Below are 18,082 nucleotides of genomic sequence, written 5' to 3' on the forward strand. Positions count from 1 at the left end.
CAGGTATTTTGATTGGTTTCCATATACAAGCCCTCAAGCCCTGCTTAGGATGATCATTGCAGCCAGTGAATTCATACATGTGATCCCTTGACATGAGCACAACGCCATAGGATAGTAGCTACCAATTCGGTGTTGACTCGTGGCCAACTCGTGGCCAAATACAGAATCTGATCATGTCATGCCACGTGGATGCCAGACCAGCAGTCCGAATTTCGAGTTTAGAAAAGAGGCCTAGGCAATAGGCTCTCTTGTGTGGTAACAAGTTATGGCGATTGACTGGCTAGCGATCACCACAGATCTCCCTTTTCTCACCCGATCGTTCTGTTGATAGAGTTCTTAGGTTTTGAACGCGATCGAACAGCAAATCTTGCGAGGACAGTGGAAAGTGGGTCTGCACAGGCAGACTTAAGCTTCCAAGTGCAGATTAGGGTTTCCTGTTCTGCGTTTGCGATGGGATCCAGCAGCAGTCGTCCTGCAGCATCTTCGCCATGCCATGCTCAGAGCCCGAAGCGATCCCCCGGAAAGAAGAAAAGGAAGGAAGGCGTTCTGGTTCCCTTCCTTCGCTCCATGAGCTGCGGAGCGTCCTCCTCTTCCTGGAGAACAGAGGTAATTCAGTTGTTTTGCTTGTGCCTTGCATAGTGTATCTGCATCGTAGATTCTGTACCTATAGGGATCCAACTTTTTATTTTAGGGTTTTATGTACGTAAAGGGATCCACATCATTGCTGTTGCAGATGAGGGCCTTGCCCTTTTGTTTTCAGCATCACAGAGGTTCTGATTCTCTAGTTAGATTGGTAGGCCTGTTACAGAGAGCAGACAAACCCTCCTCCTGGCCCATCGCTTGGGCATGAGCCCAGGTAGGGTTGGCACCGAGTTTAGGCACACGCTTTACACATAGCTCCTCCCAAAACCTGCAAACAACCCCGCAGAGATTGACCCAACAAACTAATGTTTGGTTGAGAAAACCCTGCCCATCATTGTCCTGAAGATGTTGGCTACCCATCACATTGCTACTTGATGGGCACTGCATGGCGATGAGTTTTTTTCATGTGTAAAGGGGGTAGCGCTTATTCCAGCAAAAGTCATATCCTTGTTGGGGCAAAAGGGGCAATGCGCACCTTTTCTGTCTGTAACCAGCTTTAATATTCAATTCGTCATCATGAGGAAATCAACCTTCTTTTTGTTTTCTGGTTTTTGCTCTTATCATATTGGCTTGGAAAGAAATGTCTCTTTGTCATTTCCAGTGATTATCATGTGGTAAACCTGTGCAACATGTCATTGGATCGGAACTGAGGTTGATATTGAACTTATTATATATATCATCATGATTATCATTTTTTTTGCTAGCTGACCTGTATTCCATTCATTTAGGAGCCTGCCTTTTTAGCTTTCTCAGATGGTTTCTAAGCTGAAAGTATGTGAACGGGCAGGTCATGCTTTTAAGTTTGATCGTATCCCCAAATGTTGGATGCATGTGTAGAGCTTTGTGCAAGAAAGCATGCAGGCTGGAGACCTTCTAGCTTGCCAAAATACATCCAAGAATTCCATGGTGGCAGATTTACATGATGAAAGCTGTGCTCCTTGTGGGCTACGTGGGAGTGTGGGAGAGAAATGTGATTATGAAACATCTGGTGGCAGTAGCAGTGGTCAAATCTCAACAAGTTCTCGACAGAATTCAGAACACTCGCTTGTTTCAAGAACTGGGAAATCAAGTGCATCTAGTCTGGGGTCTACTAACAGCTCCAGTGTGGTTCCAAATGCAAGCTATTCTCTTCCCAGTCAGAGGAGTAGGAATGGGCAGTGGCACCAGGCAGATCGTCAAGCAAACGGTATTCAAAGATCCCATAGACATTTCTCCTCGCTCACTGATACCAATGGAGGTATTGCATGCACAGATACAGTGACCAGCTCTGATGCAAATTCCTCTAATACATCACCAGAGCTGGTTGTTTCTGAAGATAACGAGAGCAATATTGTTGGCAGTTTGGCAAGCAGTTTAAGAATACAAGGTGCTTCTGGAGATTCCCCAGATTTAGGAAATTCACCGACTTCTGGAGCAGTGGAAGGAATTCCTGGACCACCGCAAGGTGCTGCTAACCTGGGAAGTGAGGAATCTGCAGCACGTGATTCTTTGCAAGACACCTCTGATGCACATCGCTCAGAAAATATTGGGATGCTTCATGTTGAGGGTTTAGGTCTTGTCGCTCCTCAAACTCTTGACGAATCATCAAGCTTATCAAGGGGAGAAGCTTCAGGAAGAGAAGCTAGACGCAATAACAGAAGGCGGCTGTGGGACGCATTGACAAGAGCCACCACTCGAAGACGGAGGTTTTCTCCCACATTTTTGTTAGCCAGTGAGGACATTGATGGCTTGGGCTCCTCTTGGAATGATGGATGGGGCCTCTTTGATTGGAATAGCAGTGATGCAGGTAGCTTTGTTGAGGAAGGTGGTTACGTCATGAGGAGGAGCTCAGAGGTGGATGAGAGAAGATGGAGGTCAAGGCCACAGGTAGTTTTTCTGTGCATTGCAAACCTTCTGTATTATGTGAACTCTCTGAACTGTTCCAAAGAGATATTTTACTTTTTCTGTTCAGGTTTACTACGGTACGGGCAAAAGAATTTTTTTACCTGTTCATAGCTGCATTTCAAACTTTTTTGTTCTTTTTGTCCACAGGTATGGGCTCTTCAACATTTTAGCAATGCTATGGAAGGAAGTTCTGGGCATTCAAGGCACTGTGCATTTGGTCGACATCCAGATGGCCGTTGCTCTTGTGAAGCCTTTGTAATGACAGACGAAACCAGCACAAGAGCAAGCATCTCACGTATTGTTATGCTTGCAGAAGCTTTGTTTGAGGTATAGAAGATGAATTTCAGAACGTTAACATCTGTCAGGTGATTGCTTTTTTTGAGTAATCTTAAAAATTTATCTGTGATATTTCCCAGGTGCTGGATGAGATTCACCGTCAGTCTGTTGCTCTTTCGAGATCAACACCTTTCTCTCTGGTTTCTTTGCCTGCCCCAGAAGCAGTTGTTGATTCATTTCCAGTCAGGATACACGAAAAAACTGTGAAAGCAGAAAATGTGCTTGATGAATGTGCAGAGTAAGTGTTTTCTGATAATGGCTGTTAGTCTGTTGCACGTTTATACACGGTGAAGTTTTCCTTGCAAGTACTTCTTTCTGCTTGTGCATTGTGCTACTTGCACTCTAGAACTAATTTGTAAAAAACCATATAGGCATAACATGTAACAGACTTAACAGAAAAAATTGCATATAAAGTAGGTGGGAAAGAAGAAAATTCAAGTGTTCAAAGAAAGTTGAAGGTTGTTCTACGTGCTAGTGAAGATTTTACGAGGGTTAATCGTTTGTGTTTGAAAGACAGAAGTCTTCTTTATATGTAACACTAGAGTACAAGTTTTTCCGAAAACAGAAAAGGCTACCACACTTTATAGCGGGACTAAGTTTCAGATCAGGGGATCCTTGTAGGAGGACTTAAACGTTTAACAAAATCAGAAAGGAGGGAGGAGACATAGCCTGTTTGAAAAGGTATATTTGCTAGGTGTTATCCTGATGGCCTGCTCCCCTTAACTTGAAATTTGGATGGTCTATGGGTGGCTAGGAGCCTAGGGTAGATATTAGTGAAGCATGGCTAATTAAACATTTGATGTGAGAGAGTTGACCCAAGGAGCGTATGAAAGCAATTCACAACGCCAATGACAAGTACGCATAGCACACTTTTACTAGATTCAAAAGGATCTGCATTTTGGCAAATTCCATAGATTGCTGGCTTGAAATGAAAGCACAAGGTCTGAGTATATGGGAAGCCTTATATATTTTTAATCAGGGCCATGTGCGGCCTCATCATGAAGCTGCCTGCCTAACCTTGTGCAATCAGGCAGAATTCCTAGCCATAATCCAAGCCCTAAAGCATTGGAAGCATTTTCTTTATGGGCGCGATTTTGAGGTTGGCATGCACCATCAGTCCTTGCTGGGCTTTAGATGATGCCAATTGCACAATGGTGTGGCCGGTAGCACTGTTGAAGCCAAAATTTTCAGCAATTTGGTGGCATGATTGGGTATCTTCTAGGCAAGGCCAACCCAATGGCCGATGCGTTAAGCAGGAAAGAAATAGTATCCTACTGTAACACGCAGAAGCTCTGGGGGTCTTCTTTCATCCCTAAACACTCTTGAGAACATGCTGATGCAAAACGTAGACATGAAGAGAGAGTAGAGAAAGAGAGAGATGCTGGAAATTCAGTATATTAATATGGTACAAAAAGGTACTCAGTCCACAGCCCTAGGCTGCCTTGTAAAAAGGGTGATAAACACCAAAAATATAGTCCCTAACTAGGACCCTAAGGACCCAACTCCTAAAGAGTTGAATGATTCTATCAATGAGCACATGGGCTATTTATAGCTCCTTTGGATACAAGGGAAACTGGCCGACTGCTGGTCGGCCAGCAGCATTGGCATACATTCCATAAAACTGGTCGGGCAGCCCTGTTTTCCATAAACGCTGAATCGGTTGTTGTAGCCGCCAAAACTGGTACATAGACCTGTAGCTGACAACACCCTCTTCATGCCCTCCAAGCCTTGCTCCAAGTCCTAGCTCTAATGGTCTTTTTTTGGCTGCCCTTTTTGGATTAGCCCTGAGAAGGTACATGAGCATGTCATGCACATGACATCCCCCTCTGCTAAACTTGATGATGGGAATCCAACCTGTTCTTGGATGACTGTCATCATCCCAATCTTTTCCCGAAGTCCCTCTGTCATCCATCCATCCCTGGCAACCCTTTTCTCTGAAAGCCCGGCCCGATCTCCAAAACCACTCTGACTCTGAATATTATCTATGCATCTGTTCCCTCCAGTCCCCAATCCATTCTTGCCCTGACTCTGAACACTTTCTTGGTCTTCATTCCTGAGAAATGAGTCTGGCACTCTCACATCACCCCTTCGAGGATAATCCTCCCTTGGGACCGTTGCTCGAGAACCTATATGGCTCACAGGACTGCCATCTCTTCTGGCTTTGTGGAACACCACCAACAAATCTCTTGGGAGCTCTTCTTGTTCCTGTGTTCCTTGCCTTGGGCTTCGTACCCGTGTACTTTCTTGTACCTTGGACCTATACACCATCATACGGGACTGAATCAGTGTTTAGCTTTGCTGAGCTTGATGCTCTGATACCAATGTAACACGCGGAAGCTCTGGGGGTCTTCTTTCAGCCCTAAACATTCTTGAGAACATGCTGATGCAAAACACAGACATGAAGAGAGAGTAGAGAAAGAGAGATATGCTGGAAATTTAGTATATTAATATGGTTCAAAAAGGTACTCAGTCCACAGCCCTAGGTTGCCTTGTAAAAAGGGTGATAAACACCAAAAATCTAGTCCCTAACTAGGACCCTAAGGACCCAACTCCTAAAGAGTTAAATGATTCTATCAATGAGCACATGGGCTATTTATAGCCCCTTTGGATACAAGGGAAACTGGCCGACTGCTAGTCGGCCAGTAGCATTGGCATATATTCCATAAAACTGGTCGGGCAGCCTTGTTTTCCATAAACGCTGAATCGCTTGCTGCAGCCGCCAAAATTGGTACAACCGACTCCCTAGTCCTGTAGCCGACAGCAACCTCTTCATGCCCTCCAAGCCTTGCTCCAAGTCCTAGCTCTAATGGTCTTTTTCTGGCTGCCCCTTCTGGATTAGCCCTGAGAAGGTACATGAGCATGTCATGCACATGACACCTACAGCCAGTCCACATGGATGGAGCTCATTGGTGCAGGACTAGATGTCAAATCCCCACGGATCTCCTCGTGATCGATCTTGGTTCGAAACTCGAATCCTGCAAACAAACGAACAAACAAACAAGCAAGGGGGTGCAGGCCTGACTCACCTCCCAACCATGACAGTCGTGGGCAAGCCCACAGTCTTGGCTGTCCCCACCGAGCCACGAGCTGAGCTAACTAGGTTGACGTACCGACCAATCTTCTCCTCGTGACGTCCCATACCGCCACGAAGCTGCCCTCGCGGGCCTCGAGATTGCTGCCGGCCTTGGCTGCATAAAGCAGGTGCACGTCTGCACTAGATCCAGGCTCCAAGACCTTCTCAACACTATCCTTCCACTTGATCTTGTATTCCGTGATAAGCGTATGACGCAATCTTCGTTCACGAAAGCCAAGAATCTTTTCAGGTTCGTGCGGAACAAATGTCATGTCCTGGACATCTATAATTTCTTGAGGAGTAACTAACTGATATGCTTCACCGAGTACTTCCGTAAGTCTACTGACATGAAATACAGGATGAACTTTCACATGAGAAGGCAAATCCAATTCATATGCAATTGAACCAATCCGTCGTGTAACACGAAATGGTCCACAGTATCTAGGGGATAATTTCGGAGATCTACCTGTCCGTAGAGTCTCGGAATCTTTCGGAACTCGCAAATACACCATCGTTTCTTCAGAGAACTCTCTAGGTGAACGATGTCTATTAGAATAAAACCTGTCTCGGTCTTGAGCACTTCTAATAGATTCCTTTGCAACTTGTAACATTTCCTGCATATCTTGCAAAAAATTACGTGCTGCATCATGCTGAAGTCCTGAGAATCCTACTGTAACAGGTGATCTTGGTTGAAAACCGTACATAAGCATGAAAGGACTAAACCTTGTACTCGTATGCTTAGTACTGTTATATGCAAATTCTAACATAGGAAGATAATCCTCCCATGAACTCTGTCTTTTGGATACATATGCCCGAAGCATATCCTCCAAAATCTGATTCACTCTTTCAGTCTGGCCATCAGATTGAGGATGATATGAGGAACTCAAATTCAAAGTTGTTTCCAACTTCTCGAAAACAAGTTTCCAAAAGTCACTCGTAAACTAGAGTCCCTATCACTGACTATGTCCTGCGGTAACCTGTACAGTCTAAACAATTGCTCGATAAACTGCCGAGCTAATTGCGTAGCTGTAATAGTCTTCCGGGTTGGTAAAAATCTAGCCATTTTTGTCAAGCGATCTACCACAACCCAAATAGAATCGTGGCCTTGATGTGTTCTTGGCAATCCGGTAATAAAATCCATGGAAATACTTTCCCACTTATTACCTGGGATTTGCAAAGGATGCAATAACCTAGCCTGTCTAAAGCTATTTGCCTGACAAATCTGACACTTGAGAACATAAACTTCTACATACCCTTTCATCTTCGGCTAATAAAAAGTGTGTTTCACTAAAGATAGCGTCCTATGTACCCCAGGGTGTCCAGCAGAAGGGGCGTCGTGACACTCCCTCAGAATCTTGGACCTAATGTCCGTGATCTGTGGTACACAAATTTTGTCATTACGGAATAGCAAACCATTCCGAATCATCCACTGACCTCCTGCAGCCTGTATAGTAGACTGCTCAGTCACCGAGTCTTGGTCAATCAATGAGCTCCCGTCCTGGATCTTCTGCCAAAATGGACCAAAATAACTATCAGTCCTGCAAAGCCCTCTCAATGACTGAAATAAGTCAGTAGAAATCTCGGTGAACGACAAAGAATTCACCTCTCTAATCCGACTAAGCGCATCTGCAATATTATTCATGGACCCTTTCCGATAACGGATCTCAAAATCAAAATCTTGCATTAACTCTGCCCAACGAGCTTTCCTGCCTCTCAAATCATCCGCATCACACACATACTTGATTGACTGATGATCAGTCAATACCACAAACTTGGAGCCATATAAATAATGTCTCCAAACCTTGAGAGCATGAATCACAGCATAAAGCTCCTTCTCAAGGGTTGGCCAACGAGATTGAGTGTCGTCTAGCTTTTTACTTTCAAAAGCAACCGGTCTACCATCTTGAAATAAAGCAGCCCCGATAGCATAGTCACTGGCATCAGTTTCAAGAACATAAGGCCGACTAGGATCAGGCAATGCTAAGATAGGTGCTTCCTTGACTTTATCTTTCAAAAGTCTGAAGGCCATATCCAAATCGTTATTCCAAGTGATAGGCTGATTGGACTTACGTCCACGACCTTTCAATAAGTAGGTCATCGGTAGTGTGAGCTGAGAGTACTCCCGTATAGATTTCCGAAGAAAAACTACAAAACCGAGAAAAGAACGAAGTTGTTTCATTGTTCGCGGTATAGGCCAGTCCAAAACCTTCTGAACTCAGTCATAGTCAATGCTCAATCCATCTCTAGTGATCTTGTGTCCCAAGTAAATGATGTCGGTCATAAAGAAGTCACATTTACTGAACTTAGCATATAGTCGATTCTGTCTTAAAATAGATAAGACAATTGTGAGGTGTCTGACATGATCCTCAAGAGTACGACTATATATCAAAATATCATCCAGGAACACCACCACAAATTTCCCCAAATGTTCACGAAAAAGATCGTTCATCATTTGCTGGAAAGTGGCTGGAGCATTGGTTAACCCAAAAGGTAATACGAGAAACTCGTAATGGCCATACCTAGTCCGAAAGGCGGTTCTTTCGACATGCCTTTCATGAATACGTATCTGGTGATAGCCAGTACGTAAATCTATCTTCGTGAAATATTTCGCTCTTGCTAACCGGTCAATTAGGTCATCTGATCTAGGGAGAGGATAACGGTTCTTAATTGTCAGCTTGTTCAATCTCTTGTAATCTATACACATTCTCCAAGTATTGTCCTTCTTTCTCCTAAGCAACACAGGTGCACCCCAAGGTGATTTACTTGGACGGATTTGGCCCATCCTCAAATAATCTTCGAGCTGTTTAGCCAACTCATCTTCCTCAGCTTGGCTCATCCTATAAGGTGGAATACTCACAGGATGAGCACCAGGGATCAAGTCAATACGATGATCTACTGTCCGTTCAGGTGGTAAACCCGATGGCAATTCCTTAGGAAATACATCTTGAAACGAATCAAGTATCTTCTGTAATTCTTTGCTTTCAAACACACTTAATTCATTCACATCCATGGAAGGGATGAGAAAAGAAGAAAGTGGAATCAATACACAATGGAAAGCGGTATACAAAGAAGAATTCATTATATTTCCAAAATCAATTGTATTTACAAGAGGTCCCTGAGAGGGATGGATACAATCACCTAAAATACTATACTTGGTGTCCCTATGCTGAAAAGAAAAAATATGACTAGACCAATCTATCTGGACGTCAAGAGTCTTAAACCACTCAATCCCTAATAACAAGTCTACATTTTCCAGATGCATGACATAGCATTCCAGAGTATCTTTGTCGTCTTGAATCTAGATTGGAAGCATCTCCACCTTGCGATCCCAAACTTGTCTTTCCGCAGGTAGACGTACCTCATAGGTATGGTCGCTGAATGTCGTGTCAAGACTCAATTTCTGCACAAGTTTGTAGTTAACAAAGTTATGCGAACTGCCAGGGTCTAAAAGAATGTGAACCTTATGGCCATTCACTTCTCCATAAACTCGGAGAAGATCATGCATGCCAAATACTTTAGAATTGAATAGACAATCAGAACAAGTACTAGGGCGAGAAAGTACAGTAATTGACGTACCTGTCAAAGACAACTGATTAGCAGCCTTTGGCTTGGGTCCTGCGTTTGACTTGGTACCCTTTTTCTTCGGGCACTCGTTACGCATATGTCCTTTTTCTTCGCAGATAAAACAACGTCCTTCCTTCTTGAGCTTCAAAGCCCGAAGTAGTCGTTTCTTCTTCGTTGGTGTCGAACTGGAATTCTTCGAAGGTTGATCCGAAGACTTGCCTTCAGTCGTGTTAGCCATAGGTGCGGAGAACTTTCTTTTATGCTTGTTCCCCTGCTCGGTAACGGGTTTCGACTTGGAAGAGACCATCGTATCATCATAGATACGAGCTGAATGAATGGCCTCGTCCAATGTTTTGCATTTGTTATTTTTAACCTGTAATCGGTACGAGTCGGGTAAACCAGCTCTACGAAAAACCCCAAAAGAGTAGTGGGATCCATCTTTGTAGCTTTCATCTGCAAATCACGAAATTTTTGGAGGTAGACCTCATAAGTGAGGTGCTGCGAGGTCATGGTCAAAGCTGAAAACCGGGCAACAACATCATAATCATCCTCTTTCTTGAGGAATTCTTTCTTGAAAATGTCTTCGAATTGTGCCCAAGTCGTTGGCTTTGGGTTCAGTTCCTTCCACCAAAGCAAAGCTTTGCCGGACAGGAAACCTGCTGCTAACTGTATCTTCTTTCCATCATCATATGGATGAAACTGAAAGTGAACTTGCCACTTGTGTAGCCACGTGTCCACGATCTCCTTGGTTCGCTGCTTTTGCTCGCCCCCGAACGGTTCCGGAGTAATATTGGGACCTAAAGCTGAAGCCAAGGTATCCATTCCCGAGAAAGTAGAGAGAGTAGTGGTCAAGAGAGCAATGGAGTTCTACAAAGCTTGCATCTGGGTTGCGATGCAGCCGAGGCCGGCAGCAGTCTCGAGGCCCGCGAGGGCAGCTTCGTGGCGGTATGGGACGTCGCGAGGATGAGATTGGTCGGTACGTCATCCTAGTTAGCTCAGCTCATGGCTCGGTGGGGACAGCCAAGACTGTGGGCTTGCCCACGGCTGTCATGGTTGGGAGGTGAGTCAGGCCTGCACCCCCTTGCTTGTTTGTTTGTTCGTTTGTTTGCAGGATTCGAGTTTCGAACCAAGATCGATCACGAGGGGATCCGTGGGGATTTGACACACGGCATGTGATGTTGGGTGCTGGACTCACACACTCACACACACAAACCTGCACATTAGGGTTAGGTGCAGGGTAGAGAAGCTCACACACAGAAATGAGAGAGAGAGAGAGAGAGAGAGAGAGAGAGAGAGAGAGAGAGAGAGAGAGAGAGCCAAAAGTGCGGTATCCACAAAATGTAAGTCAACCCTTGCATGTGTGCCACATCCATATAATATAGAAGTACAAAATATTATATGTTAGAGTGTCCTTTCACACTTGATGTCCAAGGGGAAAAACCACATGGGAAAAAATGCCCTTGGTTAAGCCCTGTTCACACATAGCACTACCATAAGTGAGCATATGTCTACAAATCCCCCCTGTAGTGGAAGTGTGAACCTGTATAAGGTAGCAGATCACTCTCTGTATGAGAGTAAGCCCAAAGCTTTGCGGAAAGCTTCAAACTTTTCTCGAGGTAAAGCCTTTGTGAATATATCTGCAACATTATCCTGTGTAGGGCAATAAGATAAAGTGATCTCCCCTGCATGTAGCCTCTCTCTGACATAGTGATAATGAATCTCTATGTGCTTGGTACGTGCATGAAATACTGGATTTCGTGCCACGGCCATAGCACTTTGGCTATCAGTGAGAATGGTGGTGGGTGTCTGCTGACACTCACGAAGATCAGCCAATAGTCTCCTCAACCATACACAATCTACTGTAGCTGTAAAGACTGCCCTGTACTCAGCCTCACAAGTAGATGTAGCAACAGTGGGTTGCTTTTTACTCAACCAAGATATGCATGAACTGCCAAGAAAAAAACAATTCCCATTGGTGGATTGCCTGGTATCATAATCACCAGCCCAATCTGAATCACTGTATGCATAAAGCTGCAAGCTGTCCCCCCTGGGATAGAACAAACCAAGATCCAGGGTACCCTTAAGATAGCGAAAAATGCGTTTGACTGCTTGCCAATGCTTTGTGCCTGGGCTGTGCATGAATTTGCTCAACAAAGACACCCCAAAAGATATGTCTGGCCTTGTGTTACACAAGTAAATGAGGCATCCCACTGCCTGGCTGTAAATGCCGACCTCAAAAGGCTCTCCAATATCATGCATAGTAAGCCGTACACCTGGTTCTACCGGAGTAGAAATGGGCTTACATTCATCCATGTGAACCTTTTTAGCAAACTTTTTATGTATTTAGTTTGCTGCATAACAATGCCATCATCTGTATGCATAAACTGTATGCCGAGATAGTAGTGTAAAGGCCCCAAATCTGACATATCAAATTCAGCTTTCAAATCAGCTTTGAAATCTGAAATTTGTGCTTTGCTTGTACCTGTAATGAGCATGTCATCTACATACAAGATGACTGAGAGAATATCGGCATCGGTTTTCTTCGCATACAATGTGCTTTCAGCTGGACTATTCTCATAACCTTGGTTGGTTAGATGAGCATGTATCTTATCATACCAAGCTCTTGGAGCTTGCTTTAACCCATACAATGCTTTGTGCAACCTGCATACTTTATGTTCCTCACGAGGAACTACAAAACCAATGGGCTGATTTACATATACTTCCTCCTGTAAATCCCCATTTAAGAATGCAGTTTTGATATCCAATTGATGCACTTTCCATCCTTTATGGGCAGCCAATGCAATCACTGATCTTATTGTGGTCATTCTCGAAGTAGGAGCAAAAGTCTCTTCATAATCTATTCCCTTTTTCTGGGAGTAGCCTTTAGCCACAAGTCTTGCTTTGTACCTGTCAATAGTACCATCAGACTTTCTTTTGACTTTGTACACCCAATTTGTTCCAATTATATGCTTGCCTTTAGGCAATTCCACAAGATCCCATGTATTGTTCTTCATGATAGAAGAAATTTCAGCTTGCATAGCTTGCAACCAATGCTCATTCTCATGTGCTTCTTCATAAGAAGAAGGCTCTTCTGAATCAAAGAGACCACCCATTGCGAATGCAGACTCCCCATGATGTACATTCAAAGCATGGCTGGAACTAATTGGCCAATTAGATGCACATTGAAGCGATTGGAGTGCATAAAAATTGGGGATTTTCTGATTGGAGCATGTAATTGGGCATTACAGCTGCGATTTGTCGCGTATGTATACACATTGTGTGTAATTGGACAATTTGGTGCAGGTTTACACTTGCTTTGGTTTGCAGGCATACATTTGCACAGGACATTTGGTTGCCTGGCAGTGCACATTGGTGCTTGGTTTGCTTGCAGATATATTTTGTTGACATGGCACAGAATGCTACAGATGTATTTGGTGTGCTCACCCAGAAGGAAGGGCTTTGGGGCATCGTGTGTGGTGATGACACACGCCCACTTACCATACAGCCAGCCACGCCTCAAAGGGAAGGTGCTCAAAGAGCTCCTGATGTAGATCCTGCTCCCACACAAGAGCAGAAGAGATGGGACTCTAGAGATGCACAGGCCATGTCATTGATAGCCCTTTTAGTGAAAAGGACTATTATTCCGCACATTCGTTCATGCAAGACATCGAAGCTTGCATGGGACACATTGGAAGCAATGTATCAGGTACGCAACGAGGCAAGAGTTGCCTACTTGAAGAGGCAATTGGATCTTCTTTCTATGGATGAGGGTGACTCCATGGCAGATCATCTCACCAAAGTGAAAGATTTGCAGGAACAATTGCTCAACATTGATGAGGTTATCCCAGACAAACAGATGGTCACCAACACTCTTCATTCTTTACCTCCTTCCTACTTGGGCTTTCACACCCCTCTCAACCTCTCAATGAGAGGAGGTGGTGATCCTGTCACTTTTGAAGAGCTCGTGGGTTTACTCTTGCAGGAAGAGCAAACAAGAGCAAACATATCGAGCAACCGTGGTGGAGAAAAGGCATTTACAGCCAAGGATAAGGGTTAAGCAAAGAGCTTTAGGCATGGGAGACAACAGTAAATTACAGCTCATACATAGTGATGTATGTGGTCCAATGCGGACACCATCCATAGGGGGGCATCTTTACTTTGTTACATTCACTACTCCAGGTTTGCTTGGGCATACCCTTTGAAAGCGAAAGCAGATGTGTTTACATGCTTTCGACACTTTGTAGCAATGGCTGAAAATATGTGTGGATGTAAAGTCCAAACACTCCGCTCAGATAGAGGTGGAGAATACATGTCAAATGCATTCAATGATTATATGCTTCAAAAGGGCATCAAACACCAATGTACTGTGCCTTATACACCGCAGCAGAATGGTGTAGCTGAAAGGAAAAATAGATCTCTCATGGAGATGGCAAGATGCATCGTGAAAGCACAAAAGTTGCCTCACAAATTTTGGATGGAAGCTATAATGTGTGCAACTCATGTGTTGAACAGGTGTCCAACAAAAGCTTTGAAAACCATAACACCATTTGAGGCTTGGTATAGCCGAAAGCCAACAGTGGATTATATGCGTACATTTGGGTGTTTGGCATATGCACATGTGCCAGAACAACTCCGAACAAAGCTAGATGACAAAGCAATTAAATGCATTTTTGTGGGCTACAGCAATGAGAGCAAAGGATACCGTCTTTATAATCCAACTACACGAAGGATTTTTGTCAGTAGAGATGTGGTATTTGCTGAAAATTCAGAATAGTCCATGTACAGCTTGTATAAAAGCAATGATACAGGCATACAGGACATGTTTGATGGACTTTTACCCATTGCAATTAGGGGGGATTCAGATCAGCCAGCCCCTACACAAGAAAATCCACATGTAGAACATGTGGACCAGCCAGCCATTCAGCCCCCTTCTATGGAAGAAGTGGAAGATCTTGTCAGGGAAGAGCAAACAGCCATAGACACAGCCAAGTTAGTGCCAAGATGGTTGCTGAAAACTTTCACAAAAGCCCCAAATTTCTGCAAGTGAAAGAGGTTCAATTTGCTGATTTTGACCTCAATTTTGAAAACCCCCAAATTTCTGCAAATGAAAGAGATTCAATTGGCTGATTTTGACCTCAATTTCGAAAACCCCCAAATTGCAAGCAAAGCAAAATGCCCAATTTTTTCAATTTTTCCAGAAATTGAGAAATCCCGCAAATTGCACCTGCAATTTTCCTTTCAATCTGACTTGCACAGCAGTGTCTGCAAAATCTGCATATGACCTGCACTGGAATGGCTGCAAATTTTGTATTTGGGTTTGATAAAAAATGTGTACTAGAAATACCTCATACTTGCAGAGTGTAGGCGGGGAGCACACAGTTGAGTGGCCTGCTAGGCGGACGGAGGCGGTGGCCGTTGTTGCAGAGAAGGTATGAGCAGGGCGAGCATAGCGCTAGAGAGTGTAGACGGGCGTTGGAGGGAGCCAGTTGGACGGCGGATGGCTGTGGGCAGCCGACGGGCCAGTCATAGGTGGGCCCAGGTGCAGGTGTCGGGCCCAGCTGCTGCAGGTGTCGGCCGAGCAGCAGGCGGAGGCAGCACGGCGCTGGAGTCGGCTTGTCGAGCAAGCGGGAGCCGGTAACGGCAGGTGTTGAGGTCTCTGGCGGCGAACAAAGGCCACGAGGCAATCGTGGGCTAGCGTGGGGAGCGCTGGGCGCGAACAGAGGGTGCCTGGAGTCGTCGGCGCAGGACGTCCGGAGCAGGAACGGCGACCGGTGTCGGCTCTGGGCGGTGGCGGAGCAGCAGAGGCGCTGGCCGACAGGGGCGACGTGAGCGGTAGTGCCACCGAGTCAAGGGCGGCGGTGGTCCCCTGCGCACTACTGCCGCCGGCTGGGCTGAGCGTCGGCATCGCCCTGTGCAGTGGAAGAGCTGGTGCGGCTAGGCGGCGGCGGCGAGCAGAGGAGCGAAAGTGGCGGCGGCGCTGGGGAGCGAAAACCAGTGAACGCCCCAGAGCTCAGAATTGGGCAGAATTTGGCCGGTTTTTCTGCAGATTCCCCACAGGCACTGCTCCAGGGTCAGCCCCCTGCTCTGATACCAAATGTTGGGTGTTGGACTCACACACTCACACACACAAACCTGCACATTAGGGTTAGGTGCAGGGTAGAGAAGCTCACACAGAGAAATGAGAGAGAGAGAGAGAGAGAGCCAAAAGTGTGGTATCCACAAAATGCAAGTCAACCCTTGCATATAGAAGTACAAAATATTATATGTTAGTGTCCTTTCACACTTGATGTCCAAGGGGAAAAACCACATGGGAAAAAATGCCCTTGGTTAAGCCCTGTTCACACATAGCACTACCATAAGTGAGCATATGCCTACATGTGAATGGAGCTCAAGTCCAAGGGCAAGATTAGTGAGCTCAAGGATCAAGGAGGGGGCGACAATGTCTCATTGCCTGAGGGCTTGTCAATGAAGTGTTAGGGCCATGGGAAATCAGATGTTTGAGAGGAATAGGCTGAAAACTTTGCAAGCATCCACCTAACTTGAGGCTTGGATGCATGTGACATAGCTAGGCAGAAGCAGAGGAGTCTACAAGCCCATTTGTGAGGCTTGAAAGTGAGTAAACTTAGCTAAGAGAGCTGTATGGTGGCTAGGGGAACACTTGGGTACCAGTGATTCTCTCCGGGCCTCCATGTCCTCCCTATGAATCTCACAGGCTTCCTAAAGTATAGCTTGGAACTGTATTCTTGCATTCACCTTCAATTGGTATCTTTTCATGTACCGACTTAAGCTAGTTAAACACAAAGTAGCCTAGTTTCCTTGATACCTCTCTATATAACATGCATAGAAGTGTAGGGTGGACAGGATCATTGAGTGGGGTGAGTCATGATACTGCAAATGGCCAGGCTGGGGCCTCTACATTTACAGCATAGAAGTAACCATGACTTGTAAGACCTGGACTTGCTGCATGGAAAACTGCTGTTGCAGGTGCCCCTTCAAAGCTTGGATGGTATAAATGTTAGGCAGCCTGTAAAGGGATTCTTGAGTTCAGAGGCATTGGCCCTTGAGTGCTAGGCTGAGAGCAAGAGGACAAGAATTGGACAGCGAGTCGGGGCAAATCAGCATAGACAAGTATGGTGGAGCCAGGGCTGGGCATATGATGAGCCCATTGCAGAGGAAAAGGTAGAAGTCCCCTCCCTTAATGCTGGTCACTGAGCAGGCTGACAAATCCAATCATCCCCCATTACAGATTTTTTTTTTCTCCCAATGCACAGACTGCACGCCATAATGCTGCCAGAGTCAACCCCAAACTTTGCAGGAGAGAAGCTTCGGATGGAATTTTTTGGAGACTCAAGAGAGTATTGGGGTTTCCATGATCCATCAAGTACATGCGTAACCCATTTAGGAGTTTGAAGACTCGAATTTAGATGTAGAGGAGCTTTATATACTAAAACAGACGGATTAACAGGTCAGGTGTGCTAGATGTTGTTCATATTAGTTGCAGCCAATATTTGCAAATCAAAGAGTCTTTTTGAGCTAGAATTTGCTCAATGTTGATTTGGTCAGTGTCACCTTTTGTAAACAGGTGTTACATCTGCCTCATAGAGTATGAAGAGGGAGATCGTGTTCGAACCTTACCTTGCTACCATGAGTTCCACATGTCATGTGTGGACAAGTGGTTGAAAGAAGTTCACAGGTACTGAGCAGTTTTAGTGCTGTCCCTTTTTTTGGTAATATTATACATGCTGCTCACATAATTTTTTGCTGTTTATTTTACAGAGTCTGCCCTTTATGCCGAGGTAATGTGTGTGATGCAACTGTTCATAGCGCACAAGCCCCATCCTAGAATGACATGTTGCATGGGCTTTGGAGTGCCAGTCAGGGTGAGCTTGTATCTGCCTGTTCCCTTAAGTGTTTGGGGACTGCCTGTTGAGCCTGAATGATAACACCAGGAGCCTAACTTGGTTCTTGATTGGTTCTGTACTTGTGATCAAGCTTTTGTACAGTGGTATCAAGTAGTTGCTGCTGTGGTTACATTTTCATATCGTTCTTGAATAAGATACATTGAGCCTTATGAGGGATTTGTATTAAGTTGGGTCAAGAAATCTCCCACGTGCCCAGCCCTTAAAAGTGTGGAAATGTCAATACCATTTCTTGTTTCTAGCTTCTGGTGAAGTAGTGGAGCTTGCAGGGACTGTCTGCTTGTAGGCTAGCATATTTGTTGCCGTATACACTGGTCGAAAAGACAAAATATACTGTGAGATACCTCAAAAATGTATGAAATACCATGAGAGTTCTTGTCAGGGCATTCAAAAATAGTTCTGTTAAGTTGTGTGCACATGGGCTCTCACGTATGTGTGGGGTTATCATTAGGACATGGTTTATGCAAATAGTGTTGTAGAGGTAAGTAGCGTTGTTTGATAGTGTTGAGAAAGTTGCAGACAAACCAGTTATGGGTTTTGTACAACTGTTGCGAATGTTGCCACCTTAGTTGGTTTTATTTTTTTATTGGGCTTCTTCTTTCTGCTCTCCCTTTTGATATTTTGGGTAACAATGTATCTCAAGACTCAATTTGGTTCTCAGCTA

At 44.9% G+C, this 18,082-nt stretch overlaps 1 protein-coding gene across 1 annotated transcript; it reads left to right on the forward strand.

Annotated features, from left to right (window-relative positions):
* Positions 1 to 239: 239 nt before the first annotated feature.
* On the forward strand, positions 240 to 17,824 carry LOC147612255 (uncharacterized). The gene is made up of 6 exons (XM_086784135.1): positions 240 to 606; positions 1,480 to 2,508; positions 2,674 to 2,853; positions 2,943 to 3,100; positions 17,082 to 17,192; positions 17,276 to 17,824. Exons 1-6 carry the CDS (start codon positions 451 to 453, stop codon positions 17,340 to 17,342), a joined length of 1,701 nt encoding a protein of 566 aa, XP_086640261.1. The 5' UTR covers positions 240 to 450; the 3' UTR covers positions 17,343 to 17,824.
* Positions 17,825 to 18,082: the final 258 nt, after the last annotated feature.

This window comes from Cibotium barometz, chromosome 46 (genome assembly GCF_041138505.1).
Source record: "Cibotium barometz isolate CiBa-2024 chromosome 46, ASM4113850v1, whole genome shotgun sequence".
Classification (NCBI taxonomy): domain Eukaryota; kingdom Viridiplantae; phylum Streptophyta; class Polypodiopsida; order Cyatheales; family Cibotiaceae; genus Cibotium; species Cibotium barometz.

What these genes read in the sequence shown, in the direction of transcription:
- LOC147612255 (XM_086784135.1), top strand. Translation starts at nt 451, where the DNA reads ATGGGATCCAGCAGCAGTCGTCCTGCAGCATCTTCGCCATGCCATGCT. An exon ending in CCTCTTCCTGGAGAACAGAG is followed by an intron (nt 607 to 1,479) that starts GTAATTCAGTTG and finishes ATGCATGTGTAG; the next exon opens with AGCTTTGTGCAAGAAAGCAT. An exon ending in GTGCTTGATGAATGTGCAGA is followed by an intron (nt 3,101 to 17,081) that starts GTAAGTGTTTTC and finishes TTTTGTAAACAG; the next exon opens with GTGTTACATCTGCCTCATAG.